The 13,272-nt window shown below is 42.9% G+C and overlaps 1 protein-coding gene across 1 annotated transcript; it reads right to left on the bottom strand.

Moving 5' to 3' along the window:
* arl10 (ADP-ribosylation factor-like 10) lies at positions 1-12,974 on the bottom strand. Its single transcript, XM_070918062.1, has 4 exons — positions 12,837-12,974; positions 7,725-7,908; positions 3,132-3,307; positions 1-174 (listed from the first exon to the last, which is right to left on the bottom strand). Exons 1-4 carry the CDS (start codon positions 12,972-12,974, stop codon positions 1-3), a joined length of 672 nt encoding a protein of 223 aa, XP_070774163.1.
* Positions 12,975-13,272: the final 298 nt, after the last annotated feature.

Below are 13,272 nucleotides of genomic sequence, written 5' to 3'. Positions count from 1 at the left end.
TCAGACGAGCTGGAGCAGGAGGTCCTGGAAGGTGTCCAGGCCCCGGCAGGAGTTCCTCAGGGCCCCATCAGAGCCCAGCTGGGCAGCCAAGAGGAACAGCTTCCTGTCCTCGGTCACGGAGCCCAGAGACAAGGCTTCATGCAGCTCCGACACGCTCACAGCGTTGGGCTTATCCTGTGAGGAGGGTAAAACCAGTTCAACTCACTTTGACAAGAACGACTGTCTCCTGTTCTCAAGGACAATAACCAATATACATAAACCCGAGCAGTTAGTCAGAACGTCATGTCTCTTTAATGTAAAGTGCATTTGCCTGTAATGAAATGTGCCATATAAATAAAACTGCCTTTGATTTAGAATAACATAACCTCCAATAAACACTGATCATCTCCTGTATGACAGATATGAGTTTGTTAAAGGAACAAACGAAACCTCTGTTCGTGTAAAAATGTACACAGATCAGTTCTCCTCGGTCCAACTGTGTGATCAGTCTGTTCCCAACACAGCAAAATGCACAGCTTCCAATTTTAGCTTGAGTGGTTGAGTAGCTGTCTACGCCTGTATTTAGCCTTATATTGGCACATTTTGGTGAAAATGACTGTTTGGCCGAAATAAAAAGTACAATGCTTCTACGTCAGTGTCATCCGGAAAATGCAAACAGCTAAACACAACTCTTTAATGTCGATCGCATAGTGGATAGTTTGTTTTCATTTGCCATTCGACGCTAACGTCAGTGAGCTTAGTTGTGGGACAAATGCGAAAATCTAACTGTGCTGGCAGCAAACGGAAGCTGTGCCATCATTTGACAGATTCTGGCAAAAATATGTATCGTTTAGCCAAAGTATGGTTAAACACACAGTTTTCGTTTGTCGCTAGCACGGTTAGCTACATACTTTAGTGCAACAAACACAAACAGTTAACTGAACTAGCAATGAACAGAAACTGTACATTTCACCATGTTGTGCTAAGAACACAAACTTGTGAATTCAAGCTGACAACCGTCCTTAAGTTACAAGTTTGAGAGCCTTTCAAGCCTGCAAGTGCTGAATGTTAAAAACTCATATTCCTACAACAGCCTGAACCTTGATTTTAGCTTTCACTTTATTCCAAAGAGAGAAACTGCACAAACTTGTTTTGGTAGTTTTGGCCTTCAGGGAAAGATTCTTTGTTGCTTGATATCTGACATAACCAACCTCAAAAAGCTGACTTGACTTTGAAAGAAATAAAAAAATTTACCATTAACTCACATAATACATCACAATGTGTCCTTACAAATAACATTTCATATTTTCAAATTGTCTCAGTTATGATCAAAACTTGTGTATGTGAAGACAGTGAACGCTATCCTCCTACACAATCCATTCAACCCCGGCTAGAGTCTCTAGATGTCCGCCTCGTTTCTTTGCACCGCCACATCTTTTTCAACACACACATCCTTTGTACTTTTTAAACAGAGCGAGTGCCGAGGCAGAGAACAAAACAATGGTGGGTGAGAGCCAGTATCACCGTCAAAAAGAGCTCCTCCTCCTCAAGACATTATTTCACGGGCGTCGTGTGCACAGCACGACAAAGGTTTAGGCTGCATCTCTCAAAAAATAGTCAGAGGTTTGGAGGCACTTTGACGATCTTAGAGACGATCCATTCCAACTATTTTCAAGAGCAAACCACAGTTTTTTTATTGCTGGATGAAGGTGTTTTCCTACCATACAGACGGCCATTGACTTCCATTTATTTCACTGTAGAAAGAAATCAAGAGACTTGAAACCTGTTTGAGGTCATCCATTCCAGTAAACAGCACGTCTTCTTTATTTTTGTCTGATCAGCGTGTTCCCAATACTCATATTTTCTGAAAAATGCACAGCTTCTATATGTAGCTAGTGCGATTAGCTGTTTACACCTTTGTCACACGCAACTACGTTAGCTTAGTTTGGCTGTGTTTACACAAACAACCGGCCATGCTATAACAAACAGAAGCTGTGTATTTAGCCATAGTTTGAGAGGTTTTTTTTGTCTCAAACTTTAGATGTCTGGGTTACATATAACCTTTTTCAACACTATGTACTACATGTTGAAATAGTCATTTACATGCTGTCAAAACGGTGGTTATATACAGCACAGACGTCTAATAAACCGTAAATGCTTACTGGGAAATAAAAGTCTGAAAGAAAAGTTTACTCATTCATTTGGAAGATGAAAGTAAGGAAAAGAGGGTGTTTCACATATGTAGTGGTTTAAAATGCTTCTTGTTTTGGATGTTTTGGCCATGCTAAACTGCGCAACCTGCTCTGTACAGAACATCCTGCTCAACTGAAACGAGTTTTACCTCAGACTCCTCTTGTTAATATTGAGAGCAGCGCAGAGCACTGAGAGGATGAAAGCTGCAGCGCTCTGACAGAAGATGTGACAAATATTCCTGCTTCCCTCAAAGGGTCATGTATAATTCCACAAGTGCAGCGCAGGGTGAAGAAATATGTGCTAAGGAGGAAATGTAGAAATGTTTATTTCAGGAGTCTGATGGATCATCACTGCTGGATAAATGAAGAGGGAACAACGTGTTCCTGCTCGCTCCAACACGTCATCTCTTTTTTTAAAGTTTTAACCTCATGTGACATTATTTATTATTATGTTTACTTAGACTTCAGTCTAATTATGACTGGAGGGGTTTTTACCAGAATACCAGTCCAGCAGAGTGAGAGTATTTCATCTAAAGTGAATAAGGTTTACTCCTGTTTCCTTTTCTATTTTCATCAATATTGTGCTCCAATTCATTTACAGGAAGAATACCAGTAGTATTATGTCCAACAAGAAATAACTGTATGTATACTATACACTCATGCTGTACATTTTTAAATACGTGCTGTACCATTTTAGATTCTTGGATGTATTTTTTACTGTTCCAGGCAGCCAATGGTTTCCATTCATTTCCATTCATTTCTGTACGGTATAAAAATCAATTGGAAACAAATAACTCTGGAAACTTGCTTAAATTACGTAATCCATCACTGATAATGCAGCGCAGTCTGGATGCAGACTTGAAGTTTATCTATGGAAATGAATGGAAACCCACGGCTGCCTAGAATGGTAGTACAGTGGTACGGTCCTTTAAGAAGAACTCGACAGGACGTCTGGTTTACCTGCTTGTTTCCCAGAACGACCACGGGCAGCTGGGGCTCCACCCTCAGCAGGCGGTGCAGTTCAGCCTTAGCCAATGGGAGGCGGCTCCTGTCAGAGGAGTCCACCACATACACCAGAACGTCAGTCCTTCTCAGGTAGTCTGACCAGTACCGCCGCAGGTCCTCCCCGCCACCGACTGCAGCAGAGAAAACACAAACATTCATACATCATCAGATACAGACTTTCTGCTTTGAATCCCAACACCTTTCCATTTTTGACTTTTAGGTTTCAGGCTCTTTTGGCTCCGCCCACTGAGATTTAACTCAACCAATCGGAACGTTTCTATAGAGAGAAATGAGTCTCAATACTTAATGATAGCATTGTCGAATCCCGTCACACATGTGTACTGTTGTTGCATTTGTGTTTGTGGAGTTTTGACTCTTTTCACATCTTCCCACCCTCACACGCACGATGCGTTTATGTGCTCGTGAAAAAGTCCAGCTTTTGAGAGCATTCATGTCCACGTGGGAAAGGCATTTTGTTTGTGCGTGATTTCCACCTTAAAGAATTGTTTTTGTAGCGTAACGTAAATTGATAATCTCCAGAATCTGTGTTCATTTGGATTGATAAAATACTCAAGGTTCATTAGCTTTTCAAAAACTTATGCTCAGGGGTCATCACGTGACCAAGTATTAAAACTTTGTCATAACAAATGGTCCTTTGTTATCGTGGGACGGAAGCTAAATGGTTGAGAGTTTAGAATTTGTTATCACAGATGTGTTCCCAAAGTCAAGAATGAATTTCTATGTACAAGTTTGGACTGTAGTTTCACCAAAGTGTCCTGTAGCGGGTTAATGATAAATAAAGCAAATCTCTAGGGAAGAAGAAATGTCACTGCGAATATCTTCACATTTTCAGCGTTGTTTTGTTTTGGATCCAACTCTTTAACTGTGACACCGAAGTTGTTCTCAGCGGGGGTTTCCATGATTAAATAAGGCTTTCGTGTTAATCCAAAACATCATACAAGTGTGAACTAGCAGAAACACAAGTGCACTCAGAGACAAACAGGATCTGATGTAAAAGTTCTTTTGATCCATAAAAATAAACTGTCGCTGCACACTGAAGAAGATCAGCCATACAGCCTTGACTCATCGCCTGGCTGGAGGGCATTTCAGTGCGGCAGATGGTTTTTGTCTGCATCCTTTGTGTTCCAGTAAAAGAAGAAGGATTTCAAAAGAAACTGACGGTTAAATAAATAAAAGGACAGATCGATAGGTAGACTTACATAGATATGCTGTTGGAATTCCTCCTTTAAGCAAATTGGCCACAGATAAATGTGCACCGGATCAAATGAAATCACTAATCTAGCTTTCACTCAGGGATCAAACAGCCTCAGACGGCTCTCAGACATTATTTATATCCAGTTTCCCTGCTGGGGAAATTGGTCTGATTCATTTTCTCCATCTAGTTTCCTCCAGACATGATGTGACAGTGAGGCTCTGAGCAAAATGTAACTGAGCTGCTCTCTTTTCCTTTTTTCTTTTTAATATCCTTTTTTCTTAGAACCTTTTCCCCTTTTTCTTTTGTATTCTTTATTCGGTTTTCATCTTGTATTCAAAAGCATTATTCTTGGTTTTTGGAGGAATTGTATTAGTATTGACGTGCGTTTAACTTTGTTTTTTGGTTTTTCTTCTCTTGCATTATTCATTATTCTTAGTTTTTGAGAAGGACTTGTTTTACCATTCAGTGTTTGATCCACCTCCTTATAATTGACGATATACCTTGTTTTAGTCTTTTGGGGAAATAAGTGTGTGTGTGTGTGTGTGTGTGTGTGTGTGTGTGGGTGTGGGTGTTGGAGGACCATGCAGCTTGTTTGCACAGATTATTATCTATTGACTGAGTCACTTGACCGACTGGTTGCTGATTGATTCATTGTGATGTGAGAAACAGGCGTCATAATGTCCAGTCTAACCCATTCTGCAACACTTCATATACCTCCTGCAGTCACAGGACACATTTGTTAGAAAATCCAGTTTCCAGCTTCAAGGGTCGGGAAAGTTTCATACTAACGAAGGCTTTAACTTCCCACAATCCTGCAGTGCAGAGGAACTGACCAGCGGCTATAATGACCGGCGGCAAAACGAATGGCTGCTCACACACACAGGCGGGCGGGTACGACTTCAGGTCGTCACCGCCTCCGAATTCAGCACAGCACAGCACAGCTGAGCGAGGATTCATTAGTGCTGGACTTAATGGAGAATGTTGCTAGGAAACAGGGTGGTGATGTACCTTTAGCTGATGTGATGTGGCGGCAATAAATACCTGTTTACCTGATGTGGGACAGAGGGTGGGCCTGACGCTCAGCGCTGTGGACAGCTTGTGTTTTATAGTTGGAGGGTGCTCAGCGGGACGCTGGTCCTGCTGCTCTGCAGGCCACCTTATTAGATACACACCCACATGAACACACACAGCAGACACTGAGTCATACGGGTGTGAACGACGTGGATGTGTATTTATATTGGACTACGTTGTAGTTGTAGTCCTGAGGGCAAAACTACCTCTGCAATATTTTCACTGTTCACTGCTCTGAGTGCAGCTACACAAGCCATCGTGCCACACGCTGTTTTCACACCAGCTTCAGCAGCCAAAGTTCAACTAAATTTAACTTTCACTCCTATGTTGAAGACATCCATCCAGTGACAATCTGTTGTGTCTGTTTCATATGTTATATTCTTTATCTGTTGTCCGGCAGCGGTTTGCATCTTCAAAGGTGTATTTGTGCTCTCACAGGTGTTAGCTATCCGCTGGGGGAAAACCATCGTTTCACTCCAGTAAAGATGGAAAGATGGAGATGAAAGCAAACTAGTACATACTGTACTAACACTGGGAGGAAAGCTGAGCCCAACCACACACACAGTCTGTACAACATGTTAGGAACTTCTTCCCGTTTTTCACTTCCCTTGAGCACAAACCCACATCTCTGCTGCTCAGAGCCTGAAACTCCATCTCTGACTGATCTGATCTGCATCTTTTCATTTAGAGTTAAAAGGCTTTTAGCTTGATTTCCCGGGTGGACTTCCTAAAAAGAACTCGTCAGTCCCTGTGCACTGTACCGCTGCTGATGTGCGTAAGTGTGCACTAAGCTGTCAACATGCCTCTGCGTCAATGTCACCGAGACAAAGACTCCAACATTTACTGCACCGTGCCATTGAAGTGTTCTGACTGAGTGGGCGGTGACATGTGTTCCTCTTACTTTCAGAGAAGAGAAAAGGGATCTGGGCACCCACCGATCTCTGTGTTCAGATCATGAATAAATCAGCCGCTGAGCGTGACACGTTCCTCCGAACACATCCACAGAAACTCAACCTGAGGCCGTCCGTCTGCAGCTGAGCGCCTCACACTCTGGCCACAGACTGGTCTCAATGAAGAGCAGTCATTTGTGCTATTTTTAGAGCGGTGCAGTGGCTTTTAGTGGAATGCTAATTAGCAGGATGTATTTATTTGTCTGTAAATACAAATACAAACGGGACCCGTCCGCCTCTCCTTGTTTGACGTGCATGATTTGATCTCCCTCATTTGAGTGAAATGAAATAATATGTGCGACAACAAGGTCACAGTTACAGTTTCTAAGGTGTAAACCTCCATGACACCTTGATACTGAACAGAAACTGCTGGAAGTCACTGAACAAATAAGTACAACATAGCAGGAGCCAGAGATTGCCTCTGTGTGTTGGCAGTGATGGATGCAGCGAGCTCTCGGGGAGGAGATGGAGGCATACGGCTGTAATATGGATCAAGTTCTGAACAACAGCCGGGCTCAGATGAAAACGTTTTACCACAATCCGTGTTTTATTAATCACAATTTATCAAATGACTGTGGAAATAATGAATGATCACGTTGCTCTGTAACTGCTGGAGGTGGAAGTCAGCAACTGTTGTTCAACATGTCGGCTTGAAAGGTGACGATATGTCAATGTCAACGTTTCAGACACCGTTCAGCTACCTGGTCAGCACCACGGCTGAAGCATACTGACGCCTTTACCCCGTTCACAATCCAGCGTGATGTCAGAGGAATGTGCACTTGCATGTTTTTAATTGGCCAATCCAGGTTCAACCTTTTTGTTTTTGTGTTTTGTTTTCACCAAAGCCTCATTGAAATGAATGAAGCTGTATGTTTTTCACACAGTGCTTAAGTCTGTCTTCACATCTCCTAATGCTAACATGCTAAACATCAGTGTGCTAACTTAATGTTAGCATTATGTTGCTATAAACTGTATGCATGTAAAGATTCTAACTTGATAAATGTTAACAAACTAAAATGCTTATATGCTCTAAAAGTTAGCATGTTAACATAACTGTGTGTAGGTTATAATGCTAACATTAGCACGCTAACTACTCCACATTCTAGCCATCAGCGTGTTCATATCATAGTTGATAACAACCAAAAACCTGGACTTCAATCTGCATTTCTGTGGAGTCGTTTGGTAAAAAGTGAGTTTAATGAAACAAATGGCCGACTGTTCTGAACAGAGGTGTAAAAACTCGCTTCACGCTATTCTAAACTCCACACTGAGCCTGCTCTGTTTGATGACGAGGAATAAAAGGAGTCTTACTCTCCAGGAAGTCGAGCTGACAGGTGGGGGCGTTGAGGCTCATGAAGTTGAAGCCGCGGGTGGGCCGGCAGCGGCCTCTCTTAGTCGCCGACTCCCCGGGGGTCAAACCCTGCAACATGCTGCTCTTCCCGGCCCCATCCAGACCGAGAACCAGGACCTGGCGCTTCCCACGCTCCTCCTCCTCCTGCAGGCAGACGACAAAGATGATCACAGGCCAGAAATGTAGACTGGAAGCAAAGACTGAACATCATTTATTCAGCGCTGAATGAGGTTATTTTTTTTGTTTTAAGGCGAGCGAGGGGACGGATGAACAGCTGATCTGCCTTTGGTTTACAAGTTTAATTAATAGTGTAAATGTTTTGACGCACATTAGGCATATCAAACAGCAGCTGGATCTGAACACAGAGCTACTGGCACACACAGTACAGGTGGTCTGAAGGCCACAGGTGGCACTGGGAGATGTAATACACCCTCTGGCCTCCTTAATGAGGGTCTTCAGGTCCTCCGGTACAGCTGAATAACCTGAAACGACCTACATCTACAACACAACTCATTTTCAGGTCCACCACATCCAAAGTGTGGAAGATTACAGCCGTACGTGATGACACACCGATGTTGGGCGATAAGGTTCACAGCCGAAATTTCAGTTCAGATGTACTTTGTGTTTACTGATGATTAAAAAATGTTAGAATCTCAACACACTGAACTAAGATGGTGAACACGGTACACGTTATACCTGCTTAACATCAGCATGTTAGCATTTGGCTCAAAGCACAACCTCACAGAGCTGCTAGCATGGCTGCTGCCTTCCCCTTTAATCTGCTCGTGTTCAAGTCCACCTCATAACATCCGTGAGACATTTACACACGCGATGTGTTTGTGTATTCACATAAATATGTACAGTTATTAAAGAGTGCAGAGAAACACGGAACACAATAACCACACCTCCCAGGATTACCATCCCAATATGGGACATGTGAGAAAGTTGGTTCTTTGCATTTGGTGCTGAAACGATAAATCGATTACTTGATTAGTTGATAATCAGCTAAATGAATCCACAAAATTGACATTGACCAAACTAAACTTTAAAACATTCTCTGGTTTCAGACTCTTTGACGTGAGGATGAGCTGCTTTTCTCTGTTCTTGAATTTCTTTTGGATTTTTGGACTTTTGGAAAGGAAAGCTCCACTATTTTCAAACTTTTTATAGATTAAACAATATAATTATTTACAGATTGTTCCATAATTATATAATGATTGTTGTATAAACTGAAACCATTAGGTGGTGGGGAGTCTGAACCTGGGAGTGCTAAAGATACTTAATGTTCAGGAAAATGAATCAGCTTCTGCAAACCTCTGGAGGTAAAACTCCTGACATATTACTTTAATAAAAGACATCGTGGAGCAGCAACCCTTCTCTGTTTTACTGCACATTCAGGTCAGATTTGAAAGAACACACAGAGACGGAGAGTACTTGTCTTTCACTGGCTGACACTCAGTAAAGGTTAGCAGCCGGATTCAAACCTCGACTCTCTCTGCGCCTGAGAGACACCGGGACGCCGCAACCCCTCTGAGCTCCTGCACACGTCAGTCATCTCCTTTTAAAAGTCACACAAGGTTGGTCTTTATTCATGCTGTGTGCAGACGCGCGGCTGCGGCTCTGCGGAGGTTAATTAGCAATTCATATCAGACCTTTCAGAGCGGAGACGCATCAGTTTTAGCCCCCTTATTAAAAATATCACTTAACTTCACTTTGCTGAAGGATGATCGAGCCTTAAAGAGGAGTTTGGATCATTTCCAAAAGTATACCCTCAGAATTCATTTGACACATAAAACGTCACCGCAGCCTCCCTGTAACTGTGTCAGAAAGAGGTCAGATGAAGAATTTAAGATATTTCGGCGATGAATTGAATCTCGTCTGACGTGTTTCTGGGTAAACATGGTTGCTTTGACAGATCTGCAGCTTGCCTCCATGTATTTCTGGCTTGTGCAGCCCGCTGGGAGACAAACCTCAAACCCTGACAGTGTCGAGCAGCTGTGCAGCTGCTGAGGCTGCAGAGTTGTACCGCCTCTCCTCTTTGTGCAACATTATCAGGATGGACTTTGTGCAAAGTGATTACCTCTTGCAAACTTGCTCTCTGTCCCTCCATACATTAGATTGGATCTCCAAGATAATACAGGAGACATTCATCTCAAGCTTTTGACTCCCGGGCACTCCCTTGCTTAACAAATGGATCTGACATTTTTCAAATCAAGCCGGCGCCCTGGCTGTTTGTCTCCTGCTCCCTTTGTCAGCCCGAATACGTCACAGATGTTTCATGTAGATTTTAAACTCAGTTCAGATATTTCTCATAAATAGGAAGCGACACTGTATTGATTTCTATTGTTTTTCTGCTCCACAGAAAGGACGAAAGCTCAACTGCAGATCTGCATCGCCGGAACCGACAGGGATTTTGCTGAAGGACACTCCAGCAAAGCAGACGTTTTGGCAACACAGTGGCTTCATCACAAGGAAGCAGTGAAGCCAGCTCGCCTGCAGCACTGCACAGCAAGCTGAGGAGAGAGGAGTGATCCTCGAAAACTGCCCCATCCCATCAACGCTCCAGGAGTCCGTGATTAAATGCTGTGATTTTAAACAGATGTTTCTACTTCAATTAGGGAATCATTACCCTGAATACCTTTAAACCACATCAGGTAACAAGCCTGGACTTGTTGCATTCAGCAGCCAGAGCGATAGCGGTAGCATAGTGAGAGCAAGAGTAGTTTCAAGTGTTGACTGAGTGATCAAACAAATAACAAGTCAGGACGTGGTTAGCTTAGCTTAGCTTAGCTTAGCATAAAGACTAGAGGCAGGCAGAAACAGCTAGCCTGGCTCTGTCCAAAGTCCAAAAATACACCTACAAACGCGTCTGAAAAGAGCATCTAACGTCCGCATCATGAAACATTACAGGCAGGCGGGACGTAACGTTGGGAGGAATGTGATTGGAGCGTTGAAATGTGGGCGTGTCATAAGCAACGTAGCATGCTGTTGCTTGGTTGGTTGAAATTGGTTGGTTCAAGCTGAACACATGACGTCACCTTCATCACCTTCTTCTTCTTCTTGTCCAACATCATCTGACCTGCTCGTCACATTTAGCTTTCTTCATCATCACCATCTTCATCTTTACCGTCACCTTTGTCCTTGTCATCTATACCGTTTACATTTTTCCCTTCATCTCATCACCATCTTCATCACTGGCGTCACTGACACCATCATCTTCATCATCAGTGTCATCAGTACCATCATCATCATTGTGGCCGCTGCCGCATCCTTTTTTCTCATCTTCATCTTCGTCTTCTTGTCCAACATCACCTGACCTGCTCGTCACATTTTGCTTTCTTCATCATCACCATCATCGTCTTTACCGCCACCTTTCTCGTCATCACTCATCATCAATGACATCATTGAAGCCATCGTCTTCATCATCAGTATCATCAATACCATTTTCATCATCATCATCATCATCATCATCTTAACTGCCATGTCATTTTTTCACATCTTCGTCATCTACATGTTCTTCTTCTACGTCATCAATCTCCTTGTCACTTTGTCGTCCTCATCGTCACCATCATCATCACCAAATTCTGACATTATCCCCATCATCATCATCATCATCATCACTATGGCCACTGCCACATCAACTGTCATCTTCATCTCATCGTCAAACCTTTGTCATTGTCATCTTCACCATTTACGTTTCTCTCTTCATCACATCAGCATCCTCATTATCAATGACATCATTGAAACCAACATCTTCATCCCGTGTTATCAATACCATCGTCATCATTGTCACCACTGCCACGTCATTTTTTCTTCACGTCATCTTCATCATCTACATGTTCTTCTTCTACGTCAACAATCTCCTTGTCACATTGTCTTTGTCTTCTTCTTCATCATCACCAATTTATGACATCATTGCCATCATCATCACTATGGCAACTGCCACATCAACTTACATCAACACACTATTTTCTTCAACTTCATCATCACCGTCATCTTCATCTCATCGTCAAACCTTTGTCATTGTCAACTTCACCATTTACGTACCATTTTTTGCTCTTCATCACATCACCATCCTTATCGTCAATTACATCATCAAAACCCTCACCACCGTCATCTTCATCATCAGTGTCATCAATACTCTCAATACAAGCATTATCAGCAGCGTATCATCATTTAAATCTTCCTCTTTGGATCAATTATCACCACCACCATCATCATCATCTTCATCACTTACATCGAAACCATCTTCATCATCACCACCACTACAATCACTCATTCATTATCATCATCTTCATCATTATTCTCACTATTTGCATCTCTTTGACCAGTGTTACCATCATCTTCATCATCACCATTAACACGTCAGTAGCATCAACCTGCTCCTCCTCTTCATCATCATCATTCACATCTTATTATTATTAACGTAACGTATTAACATTATCAACATCATCTTCCTCATCACCCCTATACCACTGTCATTTATTCACCAAGCATCATCTTCATCACCATTAACACGTCAGTTATTCAGCATCATCAGCATCATCCTTTACTTCATCATCATCATCATCATCATCATCATTCTCACCATTCACATCTTATTGTTTTCAAATATTAACACCATCAAACCATCTTCATCATCACCACCACTGTAATCATTCATTCATCATCTTCTTCATCATTATTCTCACTATCTACATCTTTGTGACCAGTGTTACCATCATCATCTTCATCATCATCATCACCATTAACACGTCAGTTATTCATCAGCAGCAGCAACATCCTCCTCTTGTTCTCCTTCATCATCATCATTCTCACCATTCACTCTCTTTGTTTTCAAATATTAACACCACCAACATCATCTTCCTCGTCACCACGCCGTCATGTATTCACCAAGCATCATCATCTCCATATGTCCATCAGCATCTGCAGTGATTTCTTCATCAGTCAGTCTGTCAGATGTGACATCGGTGTCTTCCTCACCTTCCCCTCCAACTTAAAGAGTAAAAGTGTAAAATAAAACAAAATAAAAATGGAGGCGGCTGTGAAAGAGTCAGAAACACCGGACTCACCTCTTTGATCGTGCAGTAGTCCGCTTGTGGAGACCATATCCGCCTCTTGTAGAAGAAGTTCAAGGCGATGAAGAGAGCGGAGCCCAGGGCAGCCACGGCGGCGGTCAGGGCGATGGAGATGTGCCGGAGGAGAACCATATGTGGAGCGCACTGATCGGCGGCTGGATCCGGGGAACCTGGAGGGGGGCAGAGGGGGTGGGGGTCACTGCTGCCCGGACACCGACAGTGTTGAGACCGACTGCCGCTTCCTTCTCCTTGCTGCTCTGCTGCCGCTGGACGCGCCACATGTGACCGAGCTCTCTCCGCTTGTTTTTGTTTCGAGACGCGCAAGAGGAAGACAATGCTGCGTTCAGGTGCTGCTTGTAAATTCTACTTCCCCTCTGGAAATGCAGCTTCCGACACATTCAGCTGCACATGCGACAGACAATCACAACAT

This window comes from Enoplosus armatus, chromosome 13, assembly GCF_043641665.1.
Source record: "Enoplosus armatus isolate fEnoArm2 chromosome 13, fEnoArm2.hap1, whole genome shotgun sequence".
NCBI lineage: Eukaryota > Metazoa > Chordata > Actinopteri > Centrarchiformes > Enoplosidae > Enoplosus > Enoplosus armatus.
Note: the sequence above shows the minus strand (reverse complement) of the source record. Positions and strands in the feature narration are given on the sequence as shown.

Coding starts and splice junctions, on each gene's coding strand:
- arl10 (XM_070918062.1), bottom strand. CDS start 12,974: ATGGTTCTCCTCCGGCACATCTCCATCGCCCTGACCGCCGCCGTGGCT. Junction 3,308..7,724: donor TCAGCTCGACTTCCTGGAGA/GTAAGACTCCTT, acceptor TCTCTGCTGCAG/TCGGTGGCGGGGAGGACCTG. Junction 175..3,131: donor TCGTTCTGGGAAACAAGCAG/GTAAACCAGACG, acceptor CCCTCCTCACAG/GATAAGCCCAACGCTGTGAG.